The sequence below is a fragment of the Drosophila elegans genome, unplaced genomic scaffold (assembly GCF_018152505.1).
Source record: "Drosophila elegans isolate 14027-0461.03 unplaced genomic scaffold, ASM1815250v1 contig_183, whole genome shotgun sequence".
Taxonomy (NCBI): domain Eukaryota; kingdom Metazoa; phylum Arthropoda; class Insecta; order Diptera; family Drosophilidae; genus Drosophila; species Drosophila elegans.
This window is the reverse complement of record NW_024545550.1, coordinates 4,999,650-5,018,823: the sequence shown is the minus strand read 5'-3', so window position 1 is coordinate 5,018,823 and position 19,174 is coordinate 4,999,650. Positions and strand designations below refer to the sequence as shown.

Genomic DNA, 19,174 nt, shown 5'->3' with positions numbered 1-19,174 from the left:
TAAACACATGGCCAGCGTTGCCAGAATTTCCAATGCACAGCTGTCATTTTTAGAGCTTGCTGGAGCAAACAAGTTGGCATTCCCATAGCTGTCTTTTATTTGTGAGGTTCGTATGTTCGCCCGTCTGAGCTGAAAATTACATAATTTTTGCATAAATCGAAATCTTTTAAATTGGCCCGCTGCAGCTACGAAATCCACGACTACAATGGCCGACAAAGCTGCTGCTGAGAAACCCGCCGGACGCCCCATGCGCTACCCGTACACCTTCTCGGCGAAGATTGCCCAGTTCCCCATCAAGCATTACATCAAGAACCAGTGGATCTGGCGCTACTACTTCATTGCAGCCGTCGCCTGCGTGCCCGTTTTCTACAAGATCAGCAAATTGGGTGCGTTTCAGCCGGACAACTCACTTGACATCCCGATTAATCCTTTATTTCTGCCCCATTTCAGCCAACTCGCCCGAAAACAAGAAGGCATGGGCCGAATCCCAGGCCAAGGAGCATGCCGAGCACCACTAGATGTCCAGTAAATTAGTCTTAACTGTTGCATCAACATTTCAGAGCGGTTTGTGTTGGGTTTAACGTGAAATCGGCGAATAAATGATTTGAAAACGGAATAGGAATGCATTTTTATTGTAGAGTACCCACTAAATACTGACCAAATGTGATCTTGATACGGTCATACTATGCGGCTATGACACGACATTTTAATTTCTCTTTTAAATTTGATTTATTTTAGTAAAACATCTTTACTGCCATATCACCTTCAAGATTTAAAAACCTGATAAGAAATTTCGATTTGATTGTGAATTGATCGTCTTTATTAAAACCATAGAGTGTTGACAATTAAGACAGTTGCAAGTCCCTAATCTTTGAAAATTGCACAAAAACAAACAATTTTTACACTTTATATAACCAGTAATAACTCTTTCTTGCATTACAAACATTAAGGTAAAATTATTAAACCCTCAGCAAGACTGTAACAAATATACATAAGCAACTGTAGACAGTCCAAACTTTTAATACGAATACAAGTATGATTTGCTTAAAAGGCATTAACTAAATCATTTCAAAACAATAATATAGGAAATTAGGTTTTTTCCATGGCATACATCGAACATTAACATCACATTTAATTTAAAGCTAATACTTTTCACAACACATTTCTTGACTCCGAAGCTAAGATCATGGCAGTCTCTGAAAAGAAAAAAAGCAAACGATTTTATATAGCATTAACCATTTATTCATTAACATTCGGTTAAACTGAACCAAAAATGTGGTTTTAATAAATATCAACTCATCAGATCCTTTAGTTTCTTCATTCTCTTCAAGATGCCGGGGTCGATGAACTCGACGACGTCGAAGCTGGTTTCCCGCACGTCCGCCTCGGTGTTCCACCTGCCCATTTCGCTACAGGTAGCCCACTCCCTGGTTGCATTATCGTACTGGATGCGGAACTGCCCGAATTTTGGGGCCACATCCATGAAGACATGGACAACCCGTGCGCGGAGATCTGCGGTGGCATCTTTGTGCGTTGGCCAGCGGCATTTGTAGGTGAACTCCCCCAAATCGCAGAGCACCTGCTGCAAGTCAGCTCGCAACGTGGTTGAGAGGTGGGGAAAGAGGCTCTCGAGCAGCGGACCCCGCAAGTTGCACAGCCTGTCGTCGATCCTAGCCAGTGCGTTTTGGTAGTTCGCACCCTCTAGGTATCCTTCAATGCGATACCTTATTATTTGCTCAACAGTCAGCGAGCTGAAGAAGCTGAAGCGCACCAGATCGCGGAATATAATGCTGCTTTGAAGACGGGGCGGAACGACAACGGGCTTCGAGGCAGGAACTATAACAGAAACAGTATCAACTTGTTCTTCAATTACCTTGCGGGTGTTGACATTCGTTGAATTTAGCAGTGCATTGAGATCAGGGCAATCCAGGAGTGTGTTGCCAGCGGCAAAGTCCTGCGAGGGCGTGATCTCGGGCTCTGGTTGGTTTGCTCCAGATTCGAATCGCACAACTACACCCATCGGCAGCGGTTGGAACTGATGCCTCAGCTGCGGAACGTTGTCTTTGATCAGTCTAATTCGCTTGCTGGGCACTGCTTTGCTGGCAGCCTGTCGCTTGCCCAGACTCGCAGTTTCCTGATGCGTCGACGGTTCTGGAGGCGCAGGAGCTGTCAACTCTTCCACTTTCTCCTCTGTCGGCTTGGCGATTGCAAAGCAGGAGAAAATCGGTTCTTGGTTTTGGCTGGCATCCAAGTCAATTATTTGTTCCTCCGACGTAATAGTCTCCCATTGGCAATCATTGCTGTTCAAAGTTCCTCGTTGGTTGTTTAGAAATTTGGGTTCCTTTTTAATCGGCGGTATTGGCGTTGGATCACTTTGAGTTTCTGGCACATGTAATTCCTGGTCCACAAGCGCAATTTCCTGGGACATTAGTGGATCGGCAGCAGTTTGTGTCAATTGGGAATCCTGACTCACATTTGCCACGTCCACAAAGTTTGTTGTGTTAAGCTGAGTGGGTGGACAACTCTGTTCTTCTGCAAGGGAAGCAATCGTTATGCACACGATTTTTACAATTTAGATCAATAACTTACCTGGAACCGTGTCTGAACTTGAGGCGATGGACACTATCTCTGCTGGGCTGTTTTCACCTCGGCTTTCCACACAACAAAGTTGCTCTGGAAATAAAAACATTCATTTTCGAATCCTACAAGAAGCATTTCAAATAGCAAAAGGGCTCACTCAATGAAATTCCATCGAGAACAGGCTCCACTCCTTCGATTGCGGCATTAAGTGCCTCATCTGTGAGATGAGGTACTTTTGGTATCCACTGATTATATGTCCAACAGGCTGCATATAAATTATCCCTTTCTTGAAACAACTGCACAACATCATCAATTGCCTTGCCAGTGTGCAGGGTGTACTCCTCTTCAACTATTTTGTCGAAATCTGAGTATAGACCTAGTTCCCAAGGACTAACTATCTTTGGTGATAACTGACCCAGCTCCAGCCTATCCACCTGCACTCCTTTGGTGTGGAGCAGTTGCTTTAAATAGGGCAATTTGACGCATAGATTTATTGGCCAGTTGCCAAGGGTCACGACGTGTTGATAACAAAGTTGCAAATCTACATCGCTTTCATACAAGCCCTCGCCGTCGTGGATGCTCGTGTAGTTGAGGAATTCCTGAAGAGTTAACTGGTAGAGGATGCGCCAAATAGTTCTCATCAGGCCTTGGCTTGTGCAGATCAAATACTTCAGATTGTGATCCTATTTGGAGTAGTAAGCTAAGGATAAGCTTTGATTTGCATGGCTTATTTGAATGCTACTTACCGAGCTGCTTTCGGCGAAAAATAATTCCATTGCTCGCTCGAGAAGGATTTCTTTATCGCTTTTCTGTGCTGAAGTATTTAAAGATGATGATTTCGTGGCATCTCCAGGATTTTCACCTGTTGTGTCTTGCGTTTGTTCTTTTGAAATTGTTTCCGATACTCCTACATTTGCAGGACTATTATTTGATAAGCTTTTTTGACTGTCAGTTGAACTTTCCGCTTTATTGGATGAATCAGTCGGAGTCTGTTCTTTCCCTCTTTGCGCTTCAATTTTTGTGGTTACACTATCCGAGTTTTTTAAGCTAGATTTGTCAGCTTCAGCCATTTTTAAACTTTTCTCCAAATCTTTATCTTGAAGAATTTCCGTTGCTTGGGTTGTGGTGACTTCTTTAACGCCAGATTGATTTGAAATTGACTGCGATTCATGTTCTTTTGCTGGGTCTGCGACCGATGATGCAGAATGATTATTTCTAGCATGGGCCTCTGAATGTAAATTTTCTTCTCGAGCTAAGCAGTTGTCTAAATATCGACTTCGCTTAGAAACGTGTTTAAAAAATTGTACCCTCTGCTTGCTAAACAAATACATATATATTTATTAACTTTACAAAAAAGGAACTTAAGCCAATTAGGTAACTTTACTTACCAATCTAGTTCTCTTTCCCTAGCTGCATAGAATTCGTCCGAACGTTGTGAGGGTTCTGTGGAAAGTGACGCTTCTGCAACTGGATTTGGCGCAGTGTCTTCAACAGCTTCAGTTTGTGACGGGGGTTGAGAAATGGGCACCGCAACTTCCATTAACTTTTTACGGAACTTTGAAGGCGCAGCACTGAAGTTGAAATTAAACCGTTGTCGAATTTTGACTTCAACATAAAAGGAGAGGTAATATCGACGGAACAGAGGTACACAAGTTCGTCCGTTCCCAAGAATAACCTTTTGCTGCTCAGGGCTTTTCTTCTTGTAAGTATCACTGATCAACTCTACAATAATTTCGTCATAGTTGATAGCATAAAAGAAGGCTCGGAATGACACAGGAAACAGATAAAGGGTGTTATTTATCGTGATTTCAGTAAGGTCGAAAGCCTTATTTCCTGCTGCAGCCATTATCGCTTTGGCCTCTATCATGTTGGGTTTTGTATCTTGGCTGCTGAAATTAAAGATAATTTGTAATAAAATCTGCAAAAGATCTGCACTAGCTATAACCTACTTTTCTTTGCGGATATCCTTGGCGACAATTTTCTTAACCCTCGGAATGACAAACTGCGCTTGACAGTTTGACCCTTTACGATTGTCCTCAACTGGTTCTTCGGTGGTAACATTCACAATACAGCAATCTGGTTGTTTTTCATGTCCCTCTTGATGTTTCGGCGGAAAACTAAGTAACTTCTTTTTCAGCTTGGCGGGACATGGCTTAAACCGGCAAACGAACTTTTCTCTCATCCCTGAGGAGGCATAAAAACCTTTGTAATAGTCCATCATACACTTCTCCTCGGTTTTCCCTCTGTGCTCATCGCATAGTTTCATTTTGTGAACAATGTGCTCGAAATTGCTCACATAACGTTTGAAAAGACCGAAGGAAATTGGATATTGAACCGCTGGCTTTCCGGGAATGCAGTCCTGGCTGTCGGAATGCGTTCTTGGTACGGTCTCTTTCAGAACTTTAAATTCTCCAGTGGCGCTCTCGGAAATATTGGCCTTGTGCTGCATCCGTCCTGGTGAGGACATAGTTGACTGGGTTAGGCTTACAATCTGTCCTTCGGCAGTCTCTTTGCAGGAATTGGGTAGGGACTCCTCAGCTGGTTTCTCAAGAAACTCCACAATTTGGCAATCCGGTTTATCCGCATTGTCCTCATGTTTCGGTGGAAAACTAAGCAACTTCTTTTTTAGCTTTGCTGGACATGGCCTTAGTCGGCAAACGAACTTTTCCCGCATCTCTGGTGCAGTGTAAAATCCTTTGTAATAGTCCTTCATACACATCTCATCGGTTTTTCCTTTATGCTCATCGCTTAGCTTCATTTCCTGAACAATATCCTCGAAATTGCACACATACCGTTTGAAGAGATGGAAGGAGATCGGATATTGAACATCTGATACGGTTTTTAGCTGTCCTTTAGGATCTCCAGCGGCGATCTCGGGAGTCTTTGCCTTGTGATGCACCCGTCCTGGTGAGGACATAGTTGACTCGGGCGCGCTTTGAATCTCTCCGTGGGCAGCCTTCTGGTAGGAATTCGGTTGGGACTCTTCACCCGATTTCTCAGCGATACAATCCACAATTTGGCCTTCTGGTTTTTCCACTTCCACCTCTTTATGTTTCGGTGGAAAGCTGAGCAGTTTCTTTTGCATCTTTGCGGGACATGGCTTAAATTGGCAAACGAACTTTTCTCGCATCGCCGGTACAGTGTAAAACCCATTGTAGTAGTCCCTAATACAATTCTCATCGTTTTTTCCTTTATGCTCTTCGCATAGCTGCATTTTGTGAACAATTTCCTCGAGATTAATCACTTGCCGTTTGAAGAGGTCGAAGGAAACCGGATATTTAACACCTGGTTTATCCGGAATGCCGTCATGACCTTCAGATTCTTTTGTAGCGCAGTCGGTAGTCTTGACCCTAGACATCTTTCGTACCTGCGAAGACGTAGTTGGCTCATTTAGGCTTGTACTTTGTTCGTCAGCAGCTTCCTTGCTGGAAAGGGCATTACTTTATAGACATTAAAAGGAACAGTTAGTGAAATACATTAATTAGTAATAAGCATAACTGCTTACTTGTTGTTATTGGTATCCTCCACCAGACAATTGGCTGCTATTTCCTTATGCGGCCTGCCAAACTCGAGCAACTTTGCCAAAGAGGTCGCCGGCTCATCCTTAAAGAAGTTTTTTTCGGATCGCTTCTCTGGAAACATGTAAAAGCGGTTGTAGAACTTTCGAAGAGTACGTAGTCGTAATGCATCATCGAACATAAAGTCTAGGCATTGTTCCCTGGTCTTGGTTATCTTCCAAAAAACCTCCCTTTGGTTCAGGCTCTCCAGGAATGTTTCAAAGGATACCGGAAAGACGAATGGGCCCCATCTGCAAAGAGACCAAAGTTGGTAAGCCGTAAGGCTTGAAAAGGAAACCACTCACTTGTCCACTTCGACTATAACACCTTGGGATTGATGTGGCAGGAATTGTGATGCTGCTTCCGCCTTGTTTTCAGCTTCCTCATCTACAGCCATATTTTCAGTCCCTGCTTCTTTAAGTAATTTATCGAGAATGTGACGGGAACAGGAACTGGGACGGTTTTCTAATTTGAAAGGATATCTACTTCGAGCGGTGGGATCCCTGAAGAACGCTTTGTACAACCAGTGGGTACACTGCTCGACTGTCTTATCGCCGCCATCCTGTGCTTGCACGTCTAGTGCAATGTCCTTAAGGTTGACGATTAGCTTCTGGAATTCTTTATAAGTAACAGGAAAAGACATATTTGCATTGTGTTTAATTGTAGATATCTTTAAAGATTGCAGACGCGTGAAAACCGCCAAAAACAATACGATGTTAAAATTCAGAGCCACCAAAAGTGTGACCGTTCACGAATTGTTTAAAAACGCCAGCAATATTATTTTGTATATTGTAAACCTACTATACAATAAGATTATAGACCATACACACTAGCACACGTTTTTTACGAAAAACTTTTGTAAATTATCTTATAGCCTGATTCCATTGCCGCATTAAAACGCATTTAGCCAAATGCGCATTTATTTACACAGGGAATCCCATAAGGCTAAATGCCGCATTTAAAATAAATGCGATTTTTAAATGCGATTAAAAACCATTCGCCCCGAAAGTTTTTAGAAAAAATACTGGAAAATACCGATGTTTAACGATATTTTGTTCGTGCCACCACTACAACAGCTGTTTTCTATAAGCAAGGTTGGCGCAATTTTTGATGTCTTTTGAATATAAAATCTATTTTGTAAAAAAATGACTGAAACCTAGAGCGCACACTGCAAATTCTGCTCGCAGTACCACAATGCTTTATTGCTGAATCTCTGGCATAAAATTACTTCCACATTTACGGGGATCCTTGCCTTTTTTAGAAAATGAGGTAGCCTCCATTGCAAACCCGTCATAACAACGCAATCAGCTTCTCTTCTTTGTCGTTCAAGTTGGCAAATGTCTCGGTCGCAATATGGATGTCCTGCTGAGCATTACAGAGTTTAGTAAACTCACTCATGTTCATTAATTTTAATTAATTTCTTTTGTATTTGCCAAAATTCAAAAGTAAACAAGCCCAGATCAGCTGTTCGTGCCACTCACATGTCGGAGTAGCATTAACTAAATGCTAATGCGCCAATGGAATCAGGCACATTTAAAAAGTCCACTAATGCGGCAATGGAATCAGGCTATTATTTAAAAAAATATATAATTTGTAATTGCAGCAGAAATATACTGAAATTGGGTCATCGTTGCGAGTAGTAAGCTGTTAATTCTGTTGTAATTTAGTATTCTTGATTTTTTGGAGATGGATATGCATCATGAATGTAAATAAATGAACAAATTTCAATTCGATAATATGAAAGAATAGGATGGTATTGAATTCCATTTGACCAGCGGACGAAAAGCAGGACTAACTAATTAGCGCAAAGACACTCATATTTATGGGCAAATCCATCAGCAATAAATGGATCAGATGGTCAACATATCAGTGCATCATTAACAGAGAAAAACTTTCCATTGCAAAATTGCTTTTTGCGTTAATAGCTTTTTTGCTACAACTCTTTTTAGCGGCTGTGTGCAGGTTTTATGATCAATTATCCTAAATCAATTTGTTAACTTTCATAAAAAAAAAAATTTTTTACAGTTTTTTCCCACCACAAAGACCTGAGCTTCAAAACTGTAAACGTCAGTGTGAACAGTGTAAAATATCCAGCCCTCGAAAATATACCGAAATAAATATACCGATTTCTCGGTTTGGGTCAAATTATCGGAAATGTGTCATCGCTAAGGGAAATGTTTTGGTGAACCGGCAGAAAAAACGCGGATTATTGTTTTAGTTCTCTGTTTTGTGTATTAAATCAATAGAGCCGCAACTGAAGATTATTCAACTGCAACCAGACTTGCGAACTGTATGGGGATATGACATTCAACGTTGGTTTTTGTACCGTTTAAGCGCATTAGTGGCGCTGTAAAGCGCGACCACGTGAAATCCAGCACCAACAAGTCGGCCGTGGCCATGGATTTATCAGAGTTCTCGGACTACCATATCGATCAACTTCTGGGCTCCTCTCCACCGCTCCAAGATAGTCTGGTGGTACCATACAGGCAGCTTCCGCTTTCCAAGATCAACGAGGATGTGCGGTCCAAACGAAGCCGGCTGGCCGAGCGTATTGCCGAAAGTGACGAGTTGATCCGCCAGGTGAAACAACTCCAGGTGCAGAACAAAAAGCTGGTGGACCTGCAACGCACCGCCCAGGAGGTGACTAGTTTGTACCAGAAGGAGAAGCAGCAGCGGATTGAACTGGAGCAGTCCTGCAGGCAGATAAGCGAGCGCTGCGGGGAGTTGGAGAAGGAGCTGGACGCGCAGGTGCTTAACTGCGAGAATCTGCAGGAGGAGCTGCAGGTCAGGGGACTGCCCGTGGATGCCAAAGATGTGCTGCCCTTAATCATGCAGCTGGCCCAGCGACTGGGCGACGATTGTGGACTCTTGCGGCGGGACCAGAACATCTTGAAGAAGCTGAAGGAGCACTGCAAAGCGGTGGACATAAGTGTGCCCACGCCAAAGAGCCCCAACCCGCGAAGCAAACGGAAAAGCCACCAGCCTGGCGTCAACCAATCCACGCAAACCGACGTGAAACCCGTGATAACCAAGCCCCTTCTTTGTTCTGTGGCTGTGCAGGTGGAGAATCTGATAGAGACCCGCGATCAGGGGACGCAGCACAAGAACACCACCACCACGAGGGGCACAACCACAGCCTCTTTTATCAGGCAGCACGATGTGGGCACCTGCTTTCCCGAACCAAAGCCTCTGCCCAATGTGCGGCAGATACTGGATGAAATGCTCTCCTGGCGGGATGATATTATAATCGAACCGATGAGTCCGCTGAGTGATCCACAGCCGGAGTGGGAGGACGTACCCACCACAGCGAGTGTGGCCACATGCACCACTCTGTGTGACATACACCGCGAGATTGACTTTATGTCCGAGCTGCCGTCGCAAATCAAGGTGTCCGCCTCTCGTCCACCCTCGCGAACGATGTTGGACAGTGTGAAGGAGGAGGCCAGGTCCTCCAGGGAGCTTGCCAAGGAGCTGCTCAACTTTCTACCTCAAAACCAAAGTTGCCTGGCCAATCTGCCGCCGCAAGCCTTCGAGGAACTGTGGCAGGTCTTTGGTCAAATGGTGCTGGGCCTGCTGCAGCGGCGCTCCAATCCGACGCTGGCCACGCCGCCGAGTGTCAGCCAGGCGGACTTCACCAGCTGGCTGTATGAGCTCTATGAGGGCACGCAGACTCAGACGGAGCAGACCTCCAGTAGTAGCACCAGCAAAAGAGGTAAAACTGTCAAAAACACATCAGTAAGTGGGTTAATTCAGTCCACATTTGTTTTAGATTTTGCCGCTAGCACACAGTGCATGGACGTTGGCACGGATCCCATCATTCAGTCGCCCAATATTAGCCACGGAGGAGATGTCACGCCCATTCGCCTGCCCTCCAAGCCCAGAGAACGAAAGCGGAAATCCAAGAAGCGCAAAGCCGCCACAATACCAAAACCTATTCCAAAGCGAAATTGTTTGGATATGGAGCCAGTAAGTCAGGAAAAAAACAACGAATCAGAAGAACTAGGGGATGAACAAAAGCCAGAAACGGCAATCCAATTTTTAAGCAAATTGAATAATTTTAACATGGCCAACTGTGATAATCTCGATATGGAGTTGGATGAGGAAGAACTATATTTCCTTCGGTTAACATCCAACACGAAAGAGCAAGAAAATGAGGATGACAACTTGGGGGAAGACGTTTCCAAAGACTTCGAAAGCCCCGTGGAAGATGCTGAGTTCCTACTGCAAGAAAATAAGGATAGAAATTTGACTGCAGTCCAGAAAGAGAAAGATTTGTCTTCAAAAGATAATGATCAGAATAATGTTAATATAAAAGGGAAAACTAAAAAGCTGCTGGTTAAAAAAAAGTTCGACTCGGAAGTACACATTTTTAAAGAACCAGCCATTGAGTTAGCGAAAACAGCACCAATTAAAAACTTACCACAACTTTCTGCAATAGAAGCCAGGAAATCTGTTGAACAATCAAATGTAAGGAGTCTAACATTGCTTGAAGAAAGTCTGGATTCAGATCTGAACACTTGTGATGAGCGCAAAATGGAAAATGTTTCAGATTCAATAGAAAAAATCAATTCACCCCTCTTCAGAGATGACTTTAATCCTGATGCTGTCATGGTGCATAATGTTGAAAGAGAACAAGAGTTGGATTTAAAATCATTCAAAGCGCCGGAAAGCCCATCAAACCAAGAGGGTTGTGATGTTTTACCAACATCAAATGCGTCACTATTTGGCAGTGATTCAGATTTGGAATCCGAAACGAGTGAGCTGAATGATTCTAATGATAGTGAAATGGAGTGTGGTACTTCTGATAACCAAACGGATTTTAAAAAGCAATCAATTGTCTCCTTGTTCGGCAATGATTCTGATTCTGATGGGAACGAAGCAGAAACCATGGTAGAAGAGAATAACTTGGAAAAACTTGCAAAAACGATCAAAAACGAGTCGGGTAATTCAAATTCATTTGATTCTTTACTATTTCAAAATGGTTCAGACTCTAGTGGTGCTGAAGAGTCACTCTCAAAGGAACAGAGTGATATGGAAAATGAAAGTAGTGTCAGCCAAGACTCGCTTAGTCTGCCTCTACCCGCCGATGCTGATTTAGTTTCCACAAAGCCACCTATCGAAGAGTCATGTTCTGGAGAAGAAGGAAATGAAAGCCAACTGTCCAAAGAGGGAACCAGTTCTAGTTCAGATGCCACCTCAAACTTAAGTGATCAATCTGAAGACGAGCACAGTCTGGTAATCGATGAAGAAACCTCTGTAATACAACCAGAAGAATCACCTTCCCCTCCTCCAGTACAAACTAAAAGGAGAAAAACACAACATGAGATCCTAACTCCTTCGCCATGTAGAGAAGTCCGTTTAACTCGTCAGAGAGCCAAACAACTTCTTAACGAAGAGAAATCCGGTCCGGGAAAAGGGTCATCCCTTGTGGAACAAATTAGAAATCAATTAAAGGAAGCATTAACCAAGTCGGAACCTTTAAAAAAGAACACGATGATGGATTCTACGCCCGTGGAGCCTAAAACACCAAAGGCAGAGGAGGCACACACTGAACCGATTCCCATTAGCCAAACCCATACAATCAGCGAAGAATCGCCAGCTTCTCCTATTTCCGAGCCAACGGACGACTTGGCCGATCCACCCATCGAAATTCCCTTGGAGCAAGCTGCTTGCATGCGGGAGGATGGCGAACCCAAGTCGATTCTACAACACGTAATTGACGTGGACAAAGGACTCGCAAAGCTCAACAAGGTGGGAAGGAAAACTTTGGGAAAATTCCAGCCTCAGCTTTGCTCCGTAATAGGCAAATATCTGCAGGACACCATGCAACTGGAGTCCTCCTGCAGTGACTTGGCCCTGGAGATCTACAGGCTGACCAAAGATGAGTTTGTGATTGTGAATGCCATGATAACAGTGATCTGCAAGATCGGCACCGAGGAGCGCCCAGTGGAACGCCTGTTGAATGCCCTGAAGTATTTCAATTTCACGCACAGATTTCTGGCCGAGCTGGAGGAGCGACTGTTCCGGAACACCAAAGAGCGGCCAGCCAATGACTTGGCGCTGATGTACGTTAAGCTCTACTTGAAGGCCGTGTGTCTACAGGCGTCACTGTCGGCGGAATATGAGAATCCGGCCAGGCTACTACTGGCTAAGATACTATATCACTTTGATCGGGATATGCCGCCACTGGTGATGGAGCTGTTGCGGCAGTTTCCCACAGTCCTGCCCCATCGGGAGCAGCGGGAATATGACCACGCCGATCCCCTGATCACCGTGATTAAACATCTGTTGATGAACCGCACTTACGACATGCAGGATCCAGAGGGCGCCGAACGACTGCTGCTTTCCAAGCTGCGCTTTGAATACCACTTCCAACCCTTTGAGCCCACCAAACAGCAGGTGCTGGAAAATCTCATGGAGAAGCTGAAGGCTGGCCGACTGGAGCAGTTGGGCTACGCCTTTGCGCTCTTCTGCCGGCGCTCTCCGCATCTCAAGGTGTTGGACAGCGTGCTGGGGGAACACCTGATGCCGCTCGCCACCAGCTACTGTGATCTCGCTGCCCAGAACAAGTCGTACGACGACCGGCTGGTGCTTCTGCTGCAGTGCATCTCCTTGGTGCTGAAACCACTGCCCCTAGAAACGGATATCACCGCCTTCGTGGGGTTCTTCAAACGTCTGCTCGTGGCAGTGCCACGATCTGGAGTTCAACTGGCGGCCGTGCAGGCCTGTTTGCGCCTACAAAGATTCGGATTCACGTACACTCTGGACGCCCTGAAGGACTACAGGCCGAGCTATCAATTGGATCCGCTGACGCGGGCCATGTTCCGATGCTTTGCGGAGCGGAGAAGGCAGTTTCGTCGCGTAGCGGCCACTGGGAAGGCCCGAAGAGATTAGAGCTTCTCTTTCTTTCTTGTATGAATTGCAACTATTTATTTATGTATGTAATTGTATAGAATTTGAATTAAACTAAATGCCAACTGCGCTGCGGATCTTTTCAAATTTCAACTTATAACTAAAATACACAAAACGATTGCACTTAGGTTAGATTTTGGGGTTAAGTGGGTAATATGGGATATGGATCACTGGCAAACTAATGCCGGAAACAAAGGAAAGCGTAATCAAAATGTACAAAAGTGCTTAGCATGAATTTGGACAGAAGTAGCTAAAGTTAATAAGTGTAAGGACTGTACAATAACATCTATAATAGTATGAGGGTAAACACACATCAGCAGCTCCCACAACTCGAAATGCCTGCAGAGTCAGCCGGAACCATCCATCCCATGTGCCGGAGGTGAGGTATAAGGTACTTGTGATCTCGGGCCAATCATCGCGACTTCATTTGAGGTCTAGCAGCGTCGCCGGGCAGGGCTCCCAGTTCCAGTCTCCGTCGTAGAAAGCATTCAGTTCATGCTAGATTAGCTTGTTCAGCTGGAATTGTAAAGCTTAAATCAGTTAATGATGCAGATGGCCATTTGGGGGCAGTTTCTACCAGCGATCGGCGCTGATGCTCCTTTTCCAGGGCAACTTGGGCCTGCTGCGGCGAGAATTTAAGCACCGCCGATATCACCTTGACCAGGGTCTCATTGTTTGTGTTGCCAGTGAGGTACTGTAAAAACTCGTATTAAAATCACTTTACTCTCTCAAATTGTACTAGCAGATCTATTACCTGGAACATGATGTTGCGCAAGTACTCGAACTCCGTATTAGCCGGAACAGCCTCGCTGTGCTGCATGGATACCTGTCGTATAACCAGAAGCAATCAGTAAGTGGATGAAAATACATACCGCTACCAAGAACTCACCAGTGTTTCATCCAGTTGCCTCGAAAGTTTGGCATTTTGCAGCTTTAGCCGTTCGTTGGACTGTTCGAGTATCAGGTAGTTCTCGCATTTTTGCTCCAGGAACAGATTCCGATTGGTGACGTCCTGCACCTCGTTCATAATCTCCTTTAGCTTGGCCTCCAGCTCCGCCTTTTCCCCGGCAGCGGCTGCCTCCTGAACGTTTTTGGGTGCCATGCTGGCGAGGAGCTGCTGGGCCTGAATGCCCGCCCGCAGGGTTTCCAGTTCGTTGATGCGCTCGGCCATCTGCTGGTTGTTCGCCTGCAACTCCTCGATCTCCTGCTGCATATTGGACTCCGCGCCGTCGCTCTTGTGCTTCAGTTCCTCCAGTTCCCGCTGCAGCCGCTCGTTAAGGCTGCGCAGGCTGTCGGAATCCGATGGCGCGGACCAGTCCTTAAGACTGTCCACCTCTTGGTTGAGGCTTTCCACCGTCGCCCGCAAAGTGCTCTGTTCTTCTTGGCACTTCGTAAGTTCGATTTGCTTGTCCTGGAGTTGCTGCTGCGCGAGGAGCAGATCCTTTTGGACAGCGTCACTCTGCTCGGTGACAAAGCTGGCGTGCTCCTTCTGGCGAGTTAGCTCGACTGCCTGCTCCTCGATGGCTTTTTTCAGTTCAGAGACTTCTGCCGTTGCTGCCGCACTTTGCGTTTCCTTATCGGCCATTTGGACGGCATGCTGTTCGGCCTTCTCCTGGAGCACATACAATTCGCATTGCAGAGACTTGAGTTTCTCTTTAAGTTCCGCGGCCTCAGCCAGCTCCTTCTCCAATTGTTTGGTGTGCTTATTCAGATACTCGTTCTCTATTTGAATCTCATCGAATTTGGCCAACTTGTCGGAGGCATCTAGCTTGTCCTTAAGCTGACTATCCCTAATAGCCATGGCTTCTTGCAGCTCCACCACCTGCCGATTTTTCTGGGCCACCGACTCCTTTACCTCCTCCCGTTCCTGGCTGTGCTTGATCTTTAGCTGATCCATTTCCAGTTGCAGGGCATCGTTGGCTTCATGAAGACGCTCCAGATCAGAGTTGGCGGCACTCCAGCGCGCTTCCAGGGTGGCAATCTGCGCGGCATAGGAGTCATTGGTGGCCTGGATCTTCTCCTGAATGCCCTGTTCTGACTGCCTTTGGAAATCAAGTTGCTCGCGAAGATTGCTTATCGTGGCCTGCAGCTGGGACTCGCTCTGGGAGTTCTGGGCCTCCAGTTCGGCGCATCGATCGGCCTGGTCCCGCAACTGCTGTTCCTGTTCCCGCTGTCGTTCTCTCAGCTCCAACAGTTGCTGTTGCTGTTCCTCCAGATCCCGCTCTAAACTGGCCTTGGCCAGGTGCAGCTCATCACTGGCCACCTGGATGCAGTCCAACGTGTCCTTGGTTAGCAGCTTGTCCTTCTCGTAGGCGTCGCACTTGTCCTGTAGCGTACGGTGGTCGTGGTCCATTAGCTCTTGGGCGTTTTGGAGCTTCGAGTGCTCGTCGAGGACCTGTTGCAATTTCACCTGAATCTTGCCCATCTCATCTTGTTTGGCTTGCAGCTGGGACTCCAGGTGGTTGGTTTGCTCCTCCAGCAGGCAGTTGCGCTCAGCCAGCTTGGTGTTTTCGCTCTGGATTTCTTCCAGCTTGGCGGCCGTCCGCTCATCTTGGGCACTGCTGTCCACCTGCTCCTGCTGCAGTGACTCGATGCGGGACTCTAGCTTGCGCTTTTCGCGTTCCAGTTCGCTGTGCGAGTCCTGTACCTGCTGCATTTGCGCCTGCATGGTGCCGATCTCCTCCAGAATTCCGGTGACGCGTGCCTGCAACTCCTCCTTCTCGCTCTCCACCTGCCGGGCGTGATTCTGTCGATCGGCCAACTCACTTTGCAGTGTCTCCAAACGGGCAATTTGTTCGCTTGTCTTTGCCTGCTGCTGCTCGTGTTGCTTCTTCATCTTGTTCAACTTGTTGCCACTGGCTTTCAGTTCCTTTTCCTTGGCCAGCAGACTGGTCCGACTGGTGGCCAAGTCCTGGCTAAGTGCCTCCAACTGGGCTTTCAGAGCTGCCACAGTCTCGCTCTCCGTGTTGGCGTGCTGGTCCTGCAGGATTTGAATCTCACGCTGCAGCTGCTCCAGCTTGAGCCTATGCTGTTCCTCCAAAGAGGATTTCTCGGAGCTCAAAGCGGCCACCGATTCCCGTTCCATTTCCAGGCTTTTTTCAAGCTCAAGAGCATGCTGCTCTCGCTGCGATTGAAGAGTTATTAACTCTTCCCTGGCCTGACCAAGTTGAGTCTCCCAGTCGTTTTGCTGGTGGCGCTGTACAATCTCGAGCAACTGATCGTTTTGCAGTCGCAGGTCCTGCAAACTGTGCTCGCTTTCGGTCTTAAGGGCATTTAAATGTTCCTCCAAGGATAAAACTTGCTCTTCCTTGGCCGAGAGTGCGGCCTGAAGGGCGTTCAAACTGAGTTCCGTGGAGAGGAGTTTGGCTTCGGCTTCATCCTTAGCTGCTTGCAGAATAACTAGCTTTTCCTGGGCTTCAGACCCTTGAGACTCGCGATGTTCGTTGACCTGACGCAATTTTATTAAATTCAATTCGTTTTCCTCTTTAAGAGTTTTCAGATTTTCCTCCAATTTAGCCAGCTGTTCTTCCTTTGCCTTGTGCTCGTTCTCGAGCTTATTTAAAAGTTCTTCTGTGGTCAATAGCTTAGATTCAGCTTCCTCCTTGGCTGCTTGTAGTTTCCTTTGCTGTTCGTGTGCTTCATTAGTTTGAGACTTGCTAGCTTCTTTGCTTTGTCGAAGTTCGTTCAAGTTATTTTCGTTTTCCTTTTTCAGAACATCCAACTGCTGTTCAAGATCTTTCAACCGTTGATCCTTGGCTGAGTGTTCGCTTCTGAGAGATTCCAAAAGTTGCTCTTTGCTCAGAAGTTGCGATTCGGCTTCCTTTTTGGCTAATTGCAGTTTTATCAGCTGTTCGTTCGAATCGCTAGCTTGGTTGTCGCGATCTTCGTTCTGTTGTTGCAGGTCATTCAGTTTTTGCTCGTTGTCAGTTTTGATGGTTTCCAGTTGCTTCTCGAGGGCAGCCACCTGTTGCTCCTTTGAGGCATAGTCTCCTTTCAGGGAGTTCAGCAAGTGCTCTGTAGCAATAAGCTTGGCATCAACTTCCTGCTTAGTGGCCTGCAGTTTTCTCAACTGTTCCTTAGTCTCCTTGTTGTGGGATTCTCGCTGAGCCTCCAAATGTTTGAGCTTCTCCTGAAGCTGACGCACCTCGGTGTCTTTGTGCTCCAATTCCGTGTGGATGGCCTGCTTTGTCTGGGCCAGCAGCAGAACATTCTCCTCCTCCTGCTTTCGAAGAGCTTCGTACTTTTCCGTCACTTCCTTAAGTTGCGCTTCTCGCTCTTTGAGTAATCGCTCGAGATGAGACACATCCTCACCGGAACCACCATTTGCGGGCAGTGACGTCTTGCCTGCCGCCTCATCTAGGTCGATTAGCTGCTCCGTGTCCAGTGAATGGCCGCTCCGCTCCAGAGCCGCCGTAATATTGTCCGGATTTTCGCCCAGCAGCTGGAGCTTCGTCTGATACGCCTGCATCTTGCAGCTCATGTCGTCCATTTCGATGCGTAGCGCCTCCTCCAGATGCGCTTTGGCTTGCTGCTCCAGCGTGCACTGCTCCCTCAGCTCGCTTATGCGGCGCAGCGCCTTGTCTTGCGTCTCCACCAGCACCGACTGCAAAGTGTTTTTATCGGAAACATAAGTAACATGGGCTTATCAGTTGATAAGATAGATAAATACCCTCGCCTTTGAGCTGTCGCGCTCCAGTTCCTTGTACTTTTTGGCCAGATCCGTGTAGCGGCAGCGGTACTTGTGATAGCGATCCAGCGACTTCTTATACGCATCGTACAGCTGATCCTTGGTGATCACATCCAGGCGGGCCGTCGAGGCGGAGTCGTCGAACTCGCTGCTCGTCTCGTCCAGATCCGATTGCAAGTGGTACACCTGAAGTAATTGGTATGATAAATAGTGGTTTTTTCTAATGCCCCTGGATATTTACGGCGGGCGCTTCGTAGGTGGGCAGGCGAAAGGACACATCGCTGGCCATAGACGAATTGGACAGCTTGCGGGTCCTGGAGGTGGCGCCATTCAGGGATTGGGTGGAGCGTCCTCGCAGCGAAGATGCACTTGTGGCCGGCAGTTTCTGGATGCGATAAGGCGAGTTCTGAGGCGTGTCTGTGGGGGTGGCAAAGATATGAGTGCCCGATAAGGAGCTCCAAGTGAATCATGGAATACCCACCCTCTTCCGTGATGCTGAAGAAGTTCTCGGTGTTGCTGGTGTTCGTGTCCGAATTGGGTGTTGTGCTCGACGATGAGCTCACGGCGGCCTAGAAGGGAAAAGCCAAAGCCATGAGCAGCTGTTCCCTTCACTTGTCACCCCACAAATGGGTCACAATTGCACTATTTTCGACCCCCCTCCCAGCACCACAAACACACAGACAATCGTGTCGGTGTGCGTATGTTTTTCTTAATTTGCATTTTTCATCGGCACCTCGCCCCCGCCCTCGCACCCACAAAATACCTGTGCAGCATTCGCAAATTGCTGAAATTTCGACGGCGACGCCTTCACCTCCTCGATTAGCTTATTTTTCAGGTTGGCAAACATTTCGAGGCCCGGTTGCGCTTATAATCAACTGCCTGCGCTTCCTGGTTCAAGCTCTATTTAATTTTTAATTAAAAAACATCTAAATACGTGTCTGCAGATGTATCTCAAATGGTCACACTTTCGATTGCCCATCAGTTATCGATAACAAACAAAAAAAATCTTCTTAACGGTGTAAGCAGCTGGTGGCGAATGCACCCTGAAGACCCAAATTTACATTGTCAGCTCTCGTGACGAATGCATATTTATTTAAGTTAATGTGACAATAACATTTTTATACGTTTCTATAACTGCAAGTTTTTTGAAAGATAACTAATATCTATTAGGTTATTCTATGTTTTGAGTGAATATTTTATATCTTCAATTGTTTTTCTTTTACAAAATAAACCATTTTATACCAAATTTTAACATTTTTTGTGTATATATATATACAGCTATTTCTTACTAGTTCCCTCCGTCACCAACATGGACGACTATTTACTGTTGCAGCCCAATTCCAGCAGATGGCGCAAGTAAGCGTAGCAGAGAAGATCCGTTAAATTAAAATGTTATTGACTCTATTACTAAAATCAGTCAAACCCTTTAAATTTCCTC

At 46.2% G+C, this 19,174-nt stretch overlaps 4 protein-coding genes across 7 annotated transcripts; 2 read left to right on the top strand and 2 right to left on the bottom strand.

Annotated features, from left to right (window-relative positions):
• Positions 1-20: 20 nt before the first annotated feature.
• LOC108143508 lies at positions 21-616 on the top strand. The gene is made up of 3 exons (XM_017267979.2): positions 21-106; positions 186-386; positions 451-616. Exons 2-3 carry the CDS (start codon positions 206-208, stop codon positions 516-518), a joined length of 249 nt encoding a protein of 82 aa, XP_017123468.1. The 5' UTR covers positions 21-106; positions 186-205; the 3' UTR covers positions 519-616.
• Positions 617-791: 175 nt separating this feature from the next.
• Positions 792-6,871, bottom strand: LOC108143590 (protein telomere ends associated). Of its 4 annotated transcripts, none has more exons than XM_017268111.2 (9): positions 6,443-6,871; positions 6,086-6,388; positions 4,530-6,020; positions 3,969-4,469; positions 3,327-3,897; positions 2,738-3,263; positions 2,590-2,673; positions 1,874-2,532; positions 792-1,196 (listed from the first exon to the last, which is right to left on the bottom strand). In XM_017268111.2, exons 1-9 carry the CDS (start codon positions 6,778-6,780, stop codon positions 1,185-1,187), a joined length of 4,485 nt encoding a protein of 1,494 aa, XP_017123600.2. In that variant the 5' UTR covers positions 6,781-6,871; the 3' UTR covers positions 792-1,184. The 4 variants fall into 4 exon arrangements, with proteins under 4 accessions (XP_017123600.2, XP_041563469.1, XP_017123597.2 ...); XM_041707535.1 differs by lacking the exon at positions 792-1,196 and having other exon boundaries at positions 1,217-2,532; positions 6,443-6,551; positions 6,624-6,871; XM_017268108.2 differs by lacking the exon at positions 792-1,196 and having other exon boundaries at positions 1,217-2,532.
• A 1,432-nt stretch (positions 6,872-8,303) lies between these two features.
• On the top strand, positions 8,304-13,130 carry LOC108143429 (little elongation complex subunit 1). Its single transcript, XM_017267844.2, has 2 exons — positions 8,304-9,849; positions 9,907-13,130. The coding sequence occupies exons 1-2, from the start codon at positions 8,535-8,537 to the stop codon at positions 13,029-13,031; spliced, it is 4,440 nt and encodes a 1,479-aa protein (XP_017123333.2). The 5' UTR covers positions 8,304-8,534; the 3' UTR covers positions 13,032-13,130.
• Positions 13,080-18,703, bottom strand: LOC108143428 (golgin subfamily A member 4). Its single transcript, XM_017267843.2, has 8 exons — positions 18,500-18,703; positions 18,218-18,305; positions 17,978-18,153; positions 17,719-17,922; positions 13,939-17,652; positions 13,804-13,875; positions 13,627-13,743; positions 13,080-13,565 (listed from the first exon to the last, which is right to left on the bottom strand). The coding sequence occupies exons 1-8, from the start codon at positions 18,581-18,583 to the stop codon at positions 13,548-13,550; spliced, it is 4,473 nt and encodes a 1,490-aa protein (XP_017123332.1). The 5' UTR covers positions 18,584-18,703; the 3' UTR covers positions 13,080-13,547.
• Between the last annotated feature and the right edge of the window lie 471 nt (positions 18,704-19,174).